Source organism: Ovis canadensis, chromosome 1 (genome assembly GCF_042477335.2).
Source record: "Ovis canadensis isolate MfBH-ARS-UI-01 breed Bighorn chromosome 1, ARS-UI_OviCan_v2, whole genome shotgun sequence".
Taxonomy (NCBI): domain Eukaryota; kingdom Metazoa; phylum Chordata; class Mammalia; order Artiodactyla; family Bovidae; genus Ovis; species Ovis canadensis.
In genome coordinates this window covers 253,966,573-253,984,043 of record NC_091245.1, presented here as the reverse complement: position 1 = coordinate 253,984,043, position 17,471 = coordinate 253,966,573, and the positions used below count along the sequence as shown (strand labels likewise).

Genomic DNA, 17,471 nt, shown 5'->3' with positions numbered 1-17,471 from the left:
TCTCCCGGGTGAAAGCAATGACTCCAGTTGCGTTGCCCGCACTGGGAGCTACCTGATGAGCTCAGACCCACCCCTTCTCTGACCAGGGCAGCATGCCAAGTGTGGCTGCGCATGAGGGCTCCAGAGTCTGATGCCTGGATTCCTGTCTCAGCTCTGTGATGCTAGGCAAACTCTCAGTTATCTAGACTCCTCAATTTCCTAATGTGCTGATGGGGAATAATAATGCCTACAAAAGGCTTAATTCTCAGAATGTAACATACTTATTAGCACAATGCCTGCCACATAGAAGTGCTCAACAAATAGTAGTTGTTTTTGTTAATATTTGTGTTATGATTACATTAGCTCTTTTTCTACTATGCTGTTTTTTCATAGGACCACACAAATTAATTTCTTCCACATACTATTTTGTGCCTCTACATTGGAAAATCATAGGCTGTCTTTTTTTTAAATTTAAAAAATAATAAAGCTTCATGACTGTAATGATTACAAGCAGCAGGACTTAATGCTACAATGAAAGTTGGTAAAGATTACTTTTCTAAATATTTATCTTAGTTTCAGTTTGCTTGGTAAGAGAGTGGCCACAGGATGGCTCTGTCAGAAACCCACAGATTTTTTAAGGACTGAGTGTGGACCATGATTTTTTCAAAAAATTCACTCTGGCAGGAAGCTGCCCAGTGGTAGTTCAGTTATATCTTGCTTTTTCTCAAAACTATTTATGCAACACCACCACACTATTTATCACATGTAATTATTATTTTAAGTGTCTTTAAAAATAAAGAAAACATAATTTGCCCTTTACACCTACGATTCCGCCTGGCAGTTCCTTGGTGGGGTAGTCACACCTTTCTGATCAGCTGTCTGCCCCCACTGCAAAGTGATTGTTCCAGAGGCCAAAACTCTTGCTAAAATCAACATTAAACGTAAAATGGACATTAACATACTTGCATTTACAAGCGGTGAAGTTTGTCATCTTCGTGTTGTTATTTATGCAGCATTAACCTTTTTCTCCAGATCATTGAGACTGAAAATATGATGGACCGAATTGTGACTGGCTTGTCTGAGTCTAGTGTCAAGGTGCGGTTAGCTGCCGTCAGGTATGAGCTTTAAATGGCCTGAATAAAAATCCTTTGCCATGTGTTTAACCTTTTTCCTTTCCGGACCTTCACCGAGTAAGCACAGAATCCAAATGTTACTTGACCGTATTCTCAGGTGAATTCGTACAGTGTGTAACACTATTTAACAGAGAAGCTAGCTTGAAAAGCCCATGAAGTCCTGAAGTAGTTGAATTAACGATGTGTGTAGATAAACTTGAAATGTATATTAGTAATTGTGCAATGCCCAGCAGTGTGTTTTAAAAGGAAAAGTTTTGGCTTCTTGGGAAGCTAATTTTGATTATTCTTTGTAGATGTTTGCACAGTTTATCTAGATCTGTGCAGCAGCTTCGAACCAGTTTCCAGGATCATGCTGTGTGGAAACCTTTAATGAAGGTAAGAAAAAAACATCAAGTCCACACCTATTCCCGCAGACCCATTGTGGGCAAGGTAGCTGACAGCTCTCCCTGATCTAAGAGTGTGTCTGATTTTTATGTTAAAGCATTGTGAACATTTATCTCCTCAGATCTGATGTTCTAAGCCTCTTTAGAACACGCAGACTGTGTTTCTGAGGTCAGCATCTCATGTATGACAAGGGAAGTACACACCTGGCTTTCTTTCATTAAATAAAACTTCAGTTACTTTTTAGACTTATATCCAGAGTCATCTTTGTGATTTTTATTTATTAAAAAAGAAAGGAATCAGCCATTTACAGATATAACCTATTCTTAGTCTTTTGGCACTCCCTTAATATTTTTTAAAAGTTGTTACTTCCTGCCTCTCCACTCCAGAAAGACTTCTTTGTTAAGACCTAAAGGTCTTTCCTTTGAGGGTACACACACAAAAAAGGGTGGTTTAGGTCAGAGAATTATCTGAATTGAGATTTAGAATATGCATCAGATTTCTGCTAATAATATTATCCCTCATACATTACAGAACCGCAAGTCACTGTGGTCTCACCATCTTTTTTCTTTTCTTTTTTTTAAGCAACTGTATACTTTGCATTTGATCTGCACATTTTTTTGTCTAAGTTTTTGGCTTTTTGTTTTGCTTTTTAGTACCTACTGTGAAAGCCTCCAGGCACAGTAAGTCTACCAAAAATTTGTACTACAGAGCTCTTGCCCTCAGCTTAAAGCCTCGGTAACAGTAGAGGCTTCTGTGTGGTAGAGTTAGTCAGAATAGTTGGGGGAGGCTTCTGTCAGATTCTAAAGTGACTTTGAAGGCAGAAGGAAGGCAGGAGGATTTCCTAGAGAGGAACAGCCTGAAGAGCAGAAACATTACGTGTGGTGTGTGAAGGAGGACTGAGCACGCCTTCAGGACTGCAGTGGAGGGTGCATGGTGGGCACCAACTGGAAGGGTTGGGCCAGTGCCTTCCCCAGGAAAGGGAGTTTACTGTTGCCACTCTTCCTTGTTCTTAGATTGTTCCTTTTTTGTAGCAGCTTCATCTTAGTTTATTGATTCTGTCCATTCAAGATTTTTTTAAAGTGCTCTCCTATTTCCCAAAATAACTTCCAGATATTTTCTCTGGAGCCATTTTCTAATTACTCCGCTCAGTACCCCTCTGTCATATAAATCAGAAGTGGTTTCTGACTAGTTCTGCCTGGGCACAGGTTGGGTGAGCAGTCTAAAAGGATTTGTGCACTTGGGTACATGTGGGTATAATTACCATCAAACTATTACTATTTTTGCACATTTAAAGTATAGTATTAAAAGCCTGAAAGTAAATGAGTGATTTATTTCAGGTACTTTTAGGTTTTTCTTAGTTCAGAGATTGCTTGCATGTCTATTGATTCTTTTCCCCCTTTTTCTTGTCTGTGTTTTTAAATGTTGATTAGCAAACTGTGTTTTTAAATGTTGATTAGCATGTGAAACCAGGTTAAAAGCCCAGGGCCCCAGGGAAGACGGGCTGCCTCACTTTTCTGAGTCTAAAAATGGGATGACGACCTAGGGCTTTTGGTGACAGAGTGTGCAGCTCTAAAGCACATGTTCCAGCTTTCTTGCGTGTTTAGCTTGGGTTTTGTGAGTGCATTGCTATTTACCCCATGAAATCACGTGTACAACACTCACCTTTGTAACTGGACTTGTATTATCACTTTTTTCTGTTACCACCCATTTCGTGTTAGCTGCTTTGTTAGTCAGCTTATAATTAAATTAACCGTGAATCATTTTAGCGGCCTGTTAAGTGGTAACTAGTCCATTTTGTGGTCTTTTGACACAGTTTTTATAATTTGCATCATTGGCTAATTAGTTGATATTTAAAATTCTTTGACGATTTCTCTGTGGTTTCATGCTTGATTTCTTTCCGAGTATTTGTTAAGGAACAGTTCAGTATGTTTTCCTTGCTGTTGGAGTTCTCTGATGGTGTGTCTGCTTTCATCATTGGTTTTGATTTCCTGTCTCATCCTGTTGTCTGCTTAGTCATCGTCAATCCAGACTGCCCCCCCACCTAGCCCCCGAGGCTGTAGTTTACCCATCCTCCCCCCCCCCCCCCCCCCGCTTGCTCTGGTCATAGTTGTGCTGTGGTCCACAGCGTGTGTGCCCTTAGTCGGGTTTGTGCTTTGTCTTCATGTCTCATTAAATGGTGTTTTTCCCCCATAGCAGTAAGTTGAATTGGTGTATCACTATGCAGTTACAGGAGAAGGCAACCCACTCCAGTATTCTTGCCTGGAAAATCCCATGGATGGAGGAACCTGGGTGGCTGCAGTCCATGGGGTCGCACAGAGTTGGATACGACTGAAGTAACTTAGCAAACTATAGAAGAGTAGGCATTCAGTTTTAACTAAAACTTTCATTTGTGGCTTATTATTTTGGTGAAATTCTATTTGGTCAGTGTTGGATGTCAGCTTCTAAATTTCATGTGTTATATCTGATACTGTACTGAGTAAATGCTCTCAAGAATTTCTTGAATTTTTCTAGCATGTCTTCTGTTTTATCATTTAGTGGTATCTAATTTGAGAATAAAACCTGGTAAAAGCACATGAATATCTGTAAAACAAATAATATATTTTAAAAATGAATCATAAAAGTAAAGCAACTTTGTGAAACAAGTAGTAACTATTTATTACTGGTTCTTTTTTTAAAAACTACACATTTTGAAAGTTTTTTTTTTTTTCTTAACAAGACACAGAATGTCCCTTCCTCCCAAAATACACTACCCTGAATTCATATTGTAAATTCCTGAACACATAGACCAGAAACAAAGCAACTTTTTAAAGCCTTGATTGGCATTCACTTATTTCAGTGATTCTAAGTAGTATAATTTTGGAAAATCATTATTTCTCTTAATTCATAAGCATTCTTTGAGTGCCCACTTTGTGCAGTACCACTTAGGCCTGGATAAATTAAACTATAGATATTATAGATTATTCTTTCAAAAAGCTTTAGTTTGTAAGTAGGAAAGAAGATTGGCAGGGCTGCACAAAGAATTTGAATAGTGGACAGTAATACGGGCCCTAAGGGAGCTCACAGACAATAGCAGTGAACTCAGGAATATAGAATGACTTCTTTTTGGAAGGGCTTCAGGAAGGCTTCTGGAAGAAGATGACTTTAAAGCATGGATAGAGATGTAGGAAGGACATGGCAAGGAAAAGGAAGGGTGAACAGAGTCTTAGAGTAGATTATGGCAAACACAGAGATTGGCCAGCCATAGTATATGAGATTTGATCTTTATCACCCAGCTAACAATTCACAGGAGACTTAAAACACAGTATTTTAGGAGAATTGCTTTGATTTTGTAATTCTTGTTTGTTCTTAACATGGGAACTTCAGACTTGATTTAGCTGAAGAAAGCAGATAATCATTTAACTCTCTGAATTTTTTCTTTTTTTTAATGATCCATTTCCATTTTGTGTAATTAGAACTCCTAGGATTCCTTTTGGGGTCATAAGCCTGATCCTGGTCTGATTCCAAGTGCAAAGGATTTCTTTGAAGTGGATATGGCATATAACTGGTGGTGCTTATGAAGCCTTCTCTCTTTGAATCTAGAAGGAAGGGGTTCTGATAATAACTAACGGCAGTTAACCTTTGTCATCAGGCTGTGTTGTCTTCTCTTAAGTTCAGCAGGAGTCCATGATGGTTTGCTGTATAACTTGTATGAGTCTGATACTGTGCCTGATAGCAATTATGGCAAGGAGTTACCTTTTTTAAAACCTTATTTTTATGTAGCCATTACTGTGTGATAGTTTCTGCTCTAAAATCTTTTTATATATTAATTTTCATACAAATCCCTAAGCAGACTCTGTTATTATCCTCATTTTACAGGCAAGAAATTCATGAACTTATTAAGTAGTTGAACTGAAATTTGCATTCAGGCATTCTGCATTCTTATTTCCATGCTATGCCACTTCCCTTATTCAGCAGATGACATTTAATCTTAAATATTCCCATCAAGGAAGTGTTGTGAAGTCTCAGAGAGGTTAAGAAATGTGCTTAAGTTCACACGTCTAATAAGTGGAGGAGTGACGGTTGGAACCAGGACTATGTGATTCCAGTCCTGAGAACCAATTCTTCACCTTGCTCTTCCTATGTGGTAGTTTGATCCATCCACATTCCTGTTCAGACGGGTCCTTCCAGAAGCAATGGAAAGGCTCGGGCCCTCAGGCAGTTATGTGGTTTCATAAATGCCTGATGTGGTGGAATCAATTGGGTTAACTTGCCTCAGAGCAGTTCTCTGGTCTTCAGACTTTTTGCATAGAGCACCTCATCCCTGACTCCTGTCTGTCTCCTTTTCCATGTAGCAATGAGCTGTAGTTGTCCAGCAAGACAGACCTGAGGGCCCTAGTCAGTCATAATGACAGCACTAGGTGAAGTCTCACTCTGTCAGGTGGATCTTTCCTCTCTCTCCAAGATGAGAAATCAGATTAAAAGATAAATTGTTTTTGTTCTCATTTATTCTGGTGATCTCACCTGCATGATTGCAAACTATTAATAGTATCCTTTTTTTTTAATTCCATAGGTTTTACAAAATGCACCAGATGAAATCCTAGTAGTAGCATCGTCCATGCTATGTAATCTCCTTCTTGAATTTTCTCCAAGCAAAGAGGTTAGTGTTGATTTTCTCTTCCTAGATGACTTCTGCCCAGTCTAGAGCTTAGTTAAATAATTTTCACTGTAGTTGACATTAAAATTTGAGGCTTGGGATTTAACACTACTTCTGAATTGTTTGGATGTTGGGTGTTGGGGGGCATTAAATTAATTTTAAAATATAGTTGTCATTCTCTGTTATCCCTTCTCTGCCTGGCATATGCAGTTTATTTTAAAGATATTATAGCTTATAGTCAATCTGAACTGTCTAAAATTGTAAATATAGAAAATAATTACACAAGTAATAGACTGTTTTCAAATTATATTTACTAAAGAATAAATTAAGACCCAATTTTGTAAACCAAGATTACATGGCATTGCATGGAGATAACTGCTGGCACTGAAAAGTAATTTTGTTTTTTAAGCTTTATTTTGAAAAGTAACCTTGTTAATGTTAATGGTACTTATTTAGGGAGGGTTTACATTTGGGATTTTTTTCCCCCTTATGTGCATTTTATAAAATGTTTTTATGATAGAGAAAATGGAAATAAACTTTAATAAAGGGAAGAGGTTACCTGATAGAATTAGTTTTACAGTGTTAAAATATCTCTGGTCTGCCTAGTCATGAGCTAGGTTTGGACACCATCCGTTATTAAGTGCATTTAGTGTCCCATTTTGGTGAAGTTCTTTTCTGCACTGTAATACTTCAGGCTTTCGACTGGTGTTTAGGAAGACATTAGTAATGAAGTGTTGGTTCAGAGACTGTCATTCAGCAAGCGGAAATCTTGGGACAAAGTGGGAGAGACTGGTAGTTGTTCTGAAAGAAGGGGAGGCAGGATAGGACACCAGAGCGCCTGTCTCTGCTGAGGATGATGTGGTTGCAGTCAGTGTGACACTTTCAATCATCCTGAACAGCTACCTTCAGAATATTTAGGGTGTAGCTAGAAAGGAAGGTAGGTGGGCTCTGGTGTAGAGTCATTAACATGATTAGTTTTTTAGTATTAAAAGTAAACTGGATTCCTAACTGGAAGGGAAGGAAATGGGATAAGCATTTATTGGGCTAGTTGACACAATTGGAATATGGACTAGTTTCAATAAAAGTACTGTTTTACTGTCAGTTTTTCTGAATTTGGTAACTGTTCTATGGTTATCTAAGAGAATATCCTTGTTCTTAGGAAATACTCATTGAGGTATTCAGGGTAAAGTGGCATGATGTTTTCATTCTACTTTTAAATGGTTCAGAAAAAGGATAAGTAATGTGAATATGGGTGTGTAGAATGCGAGACATAATGATAAAACAAATATGGCAGCATGTTAAAAATTGGTGAGTGTGGGAAAAGAATATATGGAAGTTCCTTAAATTGGTCTTTCTACCTTATAAGTTTAAACTTATTTTAAAATAAAAAGTTTTTTTTAACTGTACAGCTTGTACTAGTAAAGTGTATTTTTCTTCAAAAATGTCATCTTGAAAGGCACTGACCTTTGTCTTGGTATGCAAGTCTGAATTGCTTAAGACATTTCTAGAACCCAGTTCAAAAATAGACCTTTCAAGCATTCGTTGGTGATGGTAAATCAGTCCTCTAAGGTTTGAATTTTTTAGAAACTATCAAAACCTATTTTCAGCCAAATATCATAAATAAAGCAAGTTGTCAGACTAACACATGCTATTTTAGGTATAAAATGTATCACATTTAATACCTAAAATATTTGACTGAATATTGATACCTATACTTGACTATAAAAGTACAAGACTATTTTGCTTGTATAACTGATAGGTAGTCCTGAAAGTAATTCCAAAAGCTGAATTCTGCAGCACATTGATGAGTAAGATTAATAGTTGGGAAGGAAGTTAGTTCTGTTCTAAACCAGCCGTGTTGCGTCGTAGTCACCGTTTGTGCAGAGCACTGGGACACATGCTGCAACAGAGCAGGGAGTGGCTGTCTCAGAGGAGGGCGGGGAGGGAGTGGAACTAGGTGACAGGTCAGGAGGGCAAGAGGGAGCGCACACAAAAGTAGGGTGTCTCCTGAGTCTTTCAGGACTAGGGAACAGGGAGACGACAGGCTTTACTTTGGCTTTCGGATCTGTGAGAGTCATTGTCCCTACACTTACCCTTCTCAAGGTGATTTTTGTAGCCACCTCACTCCCTGCCTTGTGAAGGTTGCTTGGAATTGGTAAGAGGAGGAAAGAAGTCATAGGCAGAGTGCCAGGCTGTGTATATTATATACACTTCATTTACAAACCTGACTTTAAATCTGTTTTTTCTCCTTTCCAATCACAGCCAATTTTAGAATCAGGAGCTGTAGAGCTACTTTGTGGACTAACCCAAAGTGAAAATCCTGCTTTACGAGTGAATGGAATTTGGGCTTTAATGGTATGTTTCACAAAGAGGAGAAAGCAGTTACTGAAGTTAAAACTAAAGAATGTTTTATTTGAAATGTCTGAAATTTTCTTTTTTAAAAATTTTAATTCTTTTGGCTCAGTTTTCTAAAGACTTAAGACCTAAAAGATTTCATTCACCTTTCAGATTTGAATATAAGCAAGTTTCTTGGCCACTGTGTTCCTTGGTTCTCCTATTTATTAAGAAAAGGAGAATTTGGGGGGAAAAGTTTTCCTCATCATGAACTCATTGATATCTGTGTAGAGCTACGTACTTTACAGGGTGGTTTTGTGTCTCCTTTAAAACATCTTTGTGAAGTAAGCTAGAGTATACGTATTTTACAGATGAGAAAACTAAGCAGAGTGGTTGAACAGCTTGTGCAAGGTAAGAGAGTTAGGGTGTACATGCTCAATCATTTCTTAGCAGTTTCTAGTGAATAACGTAATAATCTGAATTCTAAAACGTGTAACTATGAAGTCAGAAAACCATTTTTCCTTAAAATTTTTTCAAATAAATCTATTGAAATTGAAAATAAAGCATAAGTCTACATGAATTTTTTAAACATAATTATAGCAGTTATAATTCAATCCAATATGCCAGAAACTAACCTAAGAGTTTATATTTGCTATCTGTAATTTTTATTTTACATTATATTGGTATAGATCCACCTTACAATTGAGAAATAGAATTTAGAGGGTAAATTAATCATCTTAGGCCTCACAGCTAATACATGCTAGAAACAGGTTCTGGGCCTGTCCCTGGCCCATGTTCATCCTCTGGTACTGTGCTGTGTCTGCTGTCTTTTCACCCAAATTTTGGGATGGAAATAATTGTCTTTCAGGAAAGCACTGAGTGTATCAGATTCAGTTCTTTTTCTTCTTAACCTAACAGCTTTTGGACTTCTCTTTCTTGAAACTCCCAGGAATTTTTTTCCCCCTCACTTTGTACTCAGCCTCCTTTTCAAGCTTTTTCTCAGGAGACATTCCCCCAAGTTTCATTTCCCGGTTTCCACTTCCTCTTTACACTATAGTTTCAGGGACTTCATCTGCTCTTACGGTTTCAGCTCCCCTCACAGAAGAGATTGCTTTGGAATATACATATCCAGATAGAATTGTTCCCTGTTTCCCAGGTTGTCACTTCAATGGCTAATGGGACTTCATTTGAGGGCTCTCTGACAAGTACAGTTTTAATTCTGAAAACTAAACTTACCCCACTCTTCAAATTCATATTAACTGTCTTACTCTCATCAATCTCCTTATTACCAGTTGTTATGTTCTCGTTCACAGAATATAAAACCTTGGAATTCTCTTTGGCCTGGGTTTCTTGACACTTAACCCAGTACTCTTTTTGCTCTGACATGTTGCCTGTATTTAGAATTTCATCTTTCATATGTCTTAGATCCTTAATTTCAAAAAGTTCTTGGAGGGCAATAACCACATATTATATTAGTTTACAATATAGTTTACAAGAGATTTTTAAACCAGAAGTTGATTTATGAATTATTTGGAATTTGCCTTTTTTTTTTTTCCTTCAGACTTGTTGTTATAGCTTCAGGTTAAGCTAGGGTGATGTATAATATCTCCAGAAAGGAGAAAAAGGAGCAAAATATCTCCTGGCCATCTGGGGCTGCTGGTCTTGGGTACATCTCCACCCCCAAGAACCTCCTGCATGGTATGGCCAACCATATCAGTAGTAACAGAGATCTGTGAATGCAGTAGGTGGTTTATGCCAGTAAAGTTAACAAAACCCGCTATTTATTTTCACGCATGATAGAGGAGTAGCTTTAAGTCTTTCTCAAAGTACTTGTCACAGTATAGTCGTTAGCAGTCGTTTTGTTATTGAAGTACACAGACAGCAACTTTATAGCCAGAAGGGTATTCTCAAAAATAATAACCAAGCTCATAGATACAGAGAACAGATTGGTGGTTCCAGAGGTGGGGGTGGGGGTGGGAGAAATGGGTGAACTGTTTTGTTTTTACAGTTTAAATAAATTGAACTAAATAAATGAAATTTTAAAAATTATAATAGTAGATTTTGTATTTATTTGAGAAATCTTAAGACATGAAAATGCCATGTCAGAAAGTGGTCGTATTTCTCATTGAGGAGTATGTATAGGAGTGGCAGTTAACTTTTCTCTTGACAGACAGAATTATAGGTGATAAACAAGAATTAGAAAAATAATGTGACTTATCCTTAAGGATTTTCTGCAGATTCTGTTTATACTTTGAAAATTATCAGAATTACTATTAAAATATAATTTAATAAAGTAAATGTAGATGTGATTCTTGAAACTTCTTTAATCCTTCCAGAATATGGCATTTCAGGCTGAACAAAAAATAAAAGCAGATATTTTGCGAAGCTTGAGTACTGAACAGCTCTTCCGGTTATTATCAGATTCAGATTTGAATGTGCTGATGAAGACATTGGGACTTCTTAGAAACCTACTCTCTACTCGCCCTGTAAGTAAAATCACCCCAGTTTCCAAATTAACTAGCCTGGCATATATATTACAGAGCACTGTCCTGCCTCTCTGCTCCCATCAACATCTGCCCAGAACTTATGATCGAAGGTGTGCCCCTTGTCAGAGAAGCCAGGAGCTAATATTTAGACCTGTCACCTTCCTAGGCATTCTGGAGCTGCTTCACCATGTGGCCTCCACTCCTGCACTGCCTGTCCTGTCTCCCCCTCTTGGTCCTACGTGCTAGAGGCAGGGAGCCTGCCTCTGTTGCTTTATTCTGACTTGGTTTGCCAGCCAGAATGGGTTTTCTCATCTGCCTATATCACTTCTCTCTGGGGCCTGAGCTTCTGTCCCTTGAGAGACTCCTCAGTGCCATCTCCTTGCCCACATTGACTGGACTGACCTCTAGAGGTGTCAGCCTGGAGAGCAGTGGGCATATGTCAGAGCAGGAGAGGCTGAGCCTTGTTGTGAGGTCTTTCTTGCTGTTCTCTAATGTTCCCTAAGCAGCAGGGTCAGTGGCCTTCAGGCAAATAAAGAAACATGGGTGGTTCCCTTCTGCGTGCATCACTTGTGTTCAGAGTCCTTTCTGTACATTTGTGCCCCAAAAGAGTATTAGTAAATCTACACCATATTTTCCAGGTCCCTGGCTTCTCCTCCTCCCCCATCCATTTTTTAGCTTCCTTTCTATTTAGTATCTTTGGCCTCAAGAATCCTCAGTGATTGCAGTTCTATATTGTCAGGCCAAGTCTCTGTTATCTTCATCTTGAAGTCATCAACAGCAAAAAATTGAAGGCAAAATATAGCTTCACAACATAATACAGGCACACCTTGGAGATGCTGCTGGTTTTGGTTTCCAGACCACTGCAATAAAACAAGTCACAAGAACTTTTTTGATTTTCCAGTGCATATAAAGGTTACATTTACACTGCACTATAGTCTGTTAAGCCTGTAAAAAGCATTATGTCTTAAGAGGAAAATGTATTTTTAACATGGTCTAATTTAAAAATAATGCTGTTGGAAAAATAGCACCGATAGACTTACTCTACACGGTTACCACAAACCTTCAATTTTTTTTTTTTATTAAAAAAAAAACCAACCACAATATATCAGCAGCATGCAATAAATTGACTTGAATTTGAGCAAACTGGGAGATAGTGGAGGACAGAGAAGCCTGGAATGCTGCAGTCCATGAGGTTGCAAAGAGTTGGACACAACTTAATGACTAAACAGCAACAACATACTTGTAAACATGGTTCTGTGGCCTCTGGTCCTATACTCATGGTGTTCTCTTTGAAGCAATTGTGTACTGCACTGTATTGTTTAACTTTTGGAAGCCTTCTGTTCTTTCCTATTGTCTTTTTCTTTGTTCTCCAGATGATAATTGTGGATTTCCTATTGTTTTGCAGCACATAGATAAAATAATGAGTACTCATGGAAAGCAAATTATGCAAGCTGTCACCCTTATTTTGGAAGGGGAGCATAACATTGAAGTCAAAGAGCAGGTATGTGTTCCCTTTTTTTTTTTTTGGAGGAATATCTTTTGAGTGTGAGTACCAAGAGGAATGGTAGTTAGGAACCTCCTGAGTCACTCTGTTGCGAAAGACGGTGCTGAGTTCAGAAGTGCTATAGACACAGGAAGGGTCTGAAGGAAAAGGCCCTCCACCATCCCTGAAACTCTTTTCAAGAATTCTTCCTCCTGGAATGGAAGAAGACACGAGCAGAGTCTGTAGTTTTACCCTCTGTGTCATGCACTATATATACTCTGTCACTATGGGGATGGACACCTCTGACCATCTTAGAGTGAATCCTTTTCCCAGGGTTCACATTTCTAGCCCTCCTTATCACTATGATCTGAACCAAATTCCTGCAACTTCCTGATGAAAAACCCCTTATGCTGAAGACATCTTTTATTTCTTTACTCTCATACATCCCTCTTCCTTATTTCTATCCCATACCCCTTCTTTCTGTTGTGTTTCAGTAGGGCAAGTTTAGGATAGACGTAAAAGTACAGAGGCTGAATTTCAATAAGGATGTTCAATAATGATGTTCATTAGGGAACAGGTTGGGAATTACTTTTCTTCTCTAGTTCCTGGGGTTTATTACAAGATTTTTAACATAGTATATATGACATTTTGTCATAAAGGAAAAAGTCACCTGCACACATATTTTTAACACAAGATCTGAGATAATGGTAATGTTCAACTTTCTGACTTAATGTTGGTTCTATGGGTGTGTTCATTTCACAGTTCATTGAGCTGTACACTTACATGTATGGAAGAAACTTGCCCAAGATCATCTGTGGAGAGTTGGACCCAAAGTCTAACTGCAGGGCCCACTTCCTTACCCTCTGTGTTCCTGAGTTAAAGCAATTCATCAAGCTTCAGAAGAGCAGTCCGGGAGGCAAGAGTAGTAGGACTTGGGAGCTTTGTTGGAATTTGTGAGCAAAGAAGGTGATAGATTTGACAAAGTGATTTTAGACAAACATTTTAGGTGATTCTTATTGAAATTCAGTAGTGAACAACTATGGTTTTTGATGAATAAAATTTGAACACAGAAAAACTATGATCTTGTAGGCATCACTGAAGTTAGGGTAAATGAGATTCATTTCTAGAACACAATAAAGAAGACACAGTGGTCAAAATAAACTATTCTACATGGAGAGCATAGAAATTTGTCTGTAAAGACAGCTCACATAGAATTCCACTAACTTGAAAAGCGAAGCAAGGTAGAAAGGTGAGGCAAGATTCGGATAGGGGCAAAAGAAAAGACCAACAACAATAAGGTGTTTTGGTAGAATCCAGTGATACCCGCTCACACAGGTTTGGGTAATGGGAAGTGTGGATGACTATGGGGAGGCTTAAACTGCCTGCTTTTTAGGTAGAAGTTTAATTCTTCTCAAAAGAATCAAAGATACATTCTCTTTTTCTATTTTATTGAGGTATATGAATATACAGTAAGGTACATACATTTAAAGCATACAGTGTGATAAGTTGACATATGTATATGGCATGAAACAATCACTGTGATCAAGATAGTGAACATATCTATCTGTCCTTAAAACAGGAACACAAGAAGTGTTCCGTTCTAACCACTCCTATTGAGCATCATCCTAAAACTGCATTATCCATTTCAGGGGTTTAGCACACTGTTTCTACAAAGGGCAAGGTAAATATTTTAAGTTGGCAGGCTATACAGTCTCTGTAGCAACTTCTTAACTGCAATGTTGTAACCTGAAATCAGGTATAAACAGTATGTAAGCAAGTAGATGTGGCTGTCTTCCAGCAAAACTTGATTTACCAAAACAGGTATTGGGTTGGGTTGGATTCAGCCTACAGGCCATAATTTGCCAGTTATTACTCTGTATCATTGATTTCCAGTTGTTCACATGAAAGCATGTGTGTGTGTGTGTTGCTTTTCCCTCTGCTCCCTAGCTCATGTGTTAAATTGGCTTGGCCCAAGAACTAAATTAGTCTTTTAAGATTTGGTTTCTTGTCTCCATCAGAATACTCAGTAGGAGTGTGTGGGCTTGAGAGCAGAACTGTAGCTCACTATGCCATGCTGGACAAGCCTGAGGATGCGTGGGTGTATTCTAACCTGCAAGAAGGGGAATCACTTGCCTGTCTTGCTGGCCTAGTCTATTCTGAGGGTTGTTTCCTGAAATCCTCCCTTCTATCCCTTGTCCTAGTCGGTAAGAGAGAGGTAGTTCTTCCCTGGGTGAATCTGAATTCTTGTCCATAGTTAGAGTCCAATCCTGTTTTTCCTCTTTGCTGTCTCCTCAGTCCTAAAAAATTCAAGGGCGTTGTGCCTGTCAACACTTCTGACAGGCTCACCATGTACCAGGTCACTGAATCTGACTTCTTCCTCAGGTCATCTCTCTCCCACTTGTGGGTCATATCAGGGTCTCCTCATCTAAGCACCCTGGAATAATAGTCCCCCAGTGCTTTGGATCATAAATGGTCCATTTTCTGTTTCCTGTGTCCTAGGGACAACCTCAGTACTCACTCCTCAACAATCTATACACTGTGGTGTTGTTAACCCAGGAAAAATAAGACCATATACCCTTTAAGATATTTGGAGGTCTGGGCCATAGGAAGAAAACATCCTCCTCAATTAGCTATAAACTGTAAGCTTAACTAACTAAAGTCTAGCAAAGGAAAAGTTTAAAATTGGAGAAAATATATTTGAATTCAAATCCCATGCCCACCTCTAGTCACTTTTCTTTGAGTGATTCCTTACTGTGCTCGTGGACTTGGTGTCACTTCCTCCAAGAAACCCTTCCCTGGCCCTTCCCTGCCCTTGTGTTATCACACAGATGGACTTAGTGCTTTCTCAGTTCTGTTTTCACCTCAGTTGCACCACAGTGAAATGTAACTGTGTGTTTGCCTTTGGAGTTAGGGAGTATGTCCTGTTCCTATCTCAGCCTGTTGCTCAGTAGAGTGGGCAGAGTTCAGGCACATTACAGGTGCTCAGCCAGTATTTGTGGAATAGCTGGGGCTGGCACTGGCTCACTATCCCTGCCACAGGCTCTTCACCTTTACCTTAATCCCTGCCACCTGCTGGTCTGGCTGTGAGGATGTAACAGCTGACAAGAGCAGGCTCTTTTTCCAGTACCAGGGTGGGCACTGTCCTCAAGAGTGCCAGCTGGCGCAGGCTCCCTCCACCCTCCACGTTAGGCCGACCTGCACCAGCTCCTGCACACATTTTGCTTCGCTTTCTGTTCCCTCTGGTAGGGTTCCAGAAAGTCCAGAGGTCCTCATCTCATGAGGCTAATGGACAGGGTCAGGTCTTCACCTAGAAGGTCATGGGCTTGGAAACAAGTAGCATCTAGGAGGAGGGGTAGGGGGAGTTACAACACCTACGAAGCTTCTACTCAAGAGACTACCGCTTTGAAGAAACCTTATGGGTTAGTAGTAAGATTGCCTCTTAAAAATGAAATTTTCAAGAAAATAATAATAAATTACATTTACCCTTAGGATTCTGTGATAACATGGCCGTGGCTGCCTTTGCCTGGCAGTGATGGCTTACGCCCAGAAAGAAGCCTCTGAAGCATTTGGGGGTTCTTGTCTACCTAAGGCAGACTTTTCTTAGGTGTGGTTACTTTTTTGGGCAGCGACATTAGGGGATAAGAAATCAAGGCATTCAGAGGGGAACATGTGAGAATCGGGAACATGTACTGCAGGTGGGAAATTGCCCAGGTTCTTGAAGGAGCTTGAGTCTGGGGACTTCAGAACTTTCCTGACCTCCCGCCCTTTGTTCTTTTCCAGACACTGTGCATCTTAGCCAACATAGCAGATGGGACAACAGCAAAAGAACTTATTATGACCAATGATGACATCCTGCAGAAAATCAAGTATTATATGGTAGGCCTTTGTGCCTTGCATGACTCCACTAGCTGCACATTAGAAGGCGAGGACAGGTAGTGCTGCTAGCTCAAAACAGATTGTGCAGAAATTAAAGAACAGACTCTAGCTCAAAACAAATTGTGCAGAAATTAAAGAATAGACTCCTCTGTAACCAATTCCAGATATCCTCTTCCATCCTGAAAACTGAAACAACACTAATCCCTTGAGGCTTGTACCACTGGGCAGTGTTCCCACTCGTCACCCCATTTTTCACCCTGTCATCTGATTGCACCCTTCTTACGCAGTGAAGAACTTGGGCCCTTGGCCTTCTCTCAGCGCCCCTAATCCTATCTTCCCTCTCAAAGCTTCAGTCCTGTGCAGATGAACCCTCTAGTCTCTGGTACCTCTGGCTCTTACTCTTTGACCAGTTTGCTTTCAATCATAATCTGCTACCTACCTGTAGACACCTCAGCTATGTACTGCCAAAGCCTTACCCAGGATCTTGTCATCACCAGAAACTGCCCCTTGCCAAAATCTGGACGTTAGACATGCTTCCTCCACTCTGTCAGTGTCTCCTAGGGAAACCCTAACTGTGGATGAACCTGTCTTCTCTTTGCCTGCATGGCAGTTAACAACTATAGAGAAAGGCAAAACCAGACGGACTGGTTTCTTGTTAAATGCACACCCACGTGTGCACTCAGCACTGCTCAGTGTCCCCCTCTGCTTCTCCAGCGTGCGGGCACCTCCATTCTCCACAAGAATAGGCTCTTACCTTCTCATTCTTTAGACCTCACCTTCTCTTTCCCTCATCACTCCTGGGGGTGACCTCACCTTTTGTTTTGTGAAGGAAATAGAAGCCAAAGTCCTTCAGTGGTTGCCTATTACACCCTGAATAAAATCCATCTTCCCCCCACCTTTTGCTGCCCGTGAAGTCCTGCATGACCTGGCTCATCTGTGCCCCCAGCTCCTTTCTTTCTCCTCATACCTGTGTTCACACTAGTGAACAAAGGTTCACTTTTTGTTCTTCAGAGAGGCCATGCATGTTCTTTCCTGCCTTGGGACCATCACACATGCCTGCCCCTCTGCCTGGAGCACTCTCCTCTCCATTCCTTCATGGGGTTCCTTCTCACCTGTTGGATCTTAGCTCAGCTGACACTTCCTCCTGGACTCTTGTCTGCGCA

At 39.8% G+C, this 17,471-nt stretch overlaps 1 protein-coding gene across 5 annotated transcripts in view; it reads left to right on the top strand.

Annotated features, from left to right (window-relative positions):
• The window catches only part of ARMC8 (armadillo repeat containing 8), a 103,461-nt gene that overhangs the window by 75,741 nt on the left and 10,249 nt on the right, over nt 1–17,471 (top strand). For all 5 annotated transcript variants that reach the window (XR_011251494.1, XM_069564721.1, XM_069564699.1 and 2 more), the window contains 7 exons: nt 1,012–1,094; nt 1,406–1,487; nt 6,046–6,132; nt 8,392–8,484; nt 10,800–10,949; nt 12,355–12,450; nt 16,213–16,308. Coding sequence is in view for 4 of the 5 variants with exons in the window: in XM_069564721.1 (XP_069420822.1) it covers nt 1,012–1,094; nt 1,406–1,487; nt 6,046–6,132; nt 8,392–8,484; nt 10,800–10,949; nt 12,355–12,450; nt 16,213–16,308 (687 nt within the window). In the remaining variant the exon portion in view is untranslated. The remainder of the gene's footprint in view (nt 1–1,011; nt 1,095–1,405; nt 1,488–6,045; nt 6,133–8,391; nt 8,485–10,799; nt 10,950–12,354; nt 12,451–16,212; nt 16,309–17,471) is intronic.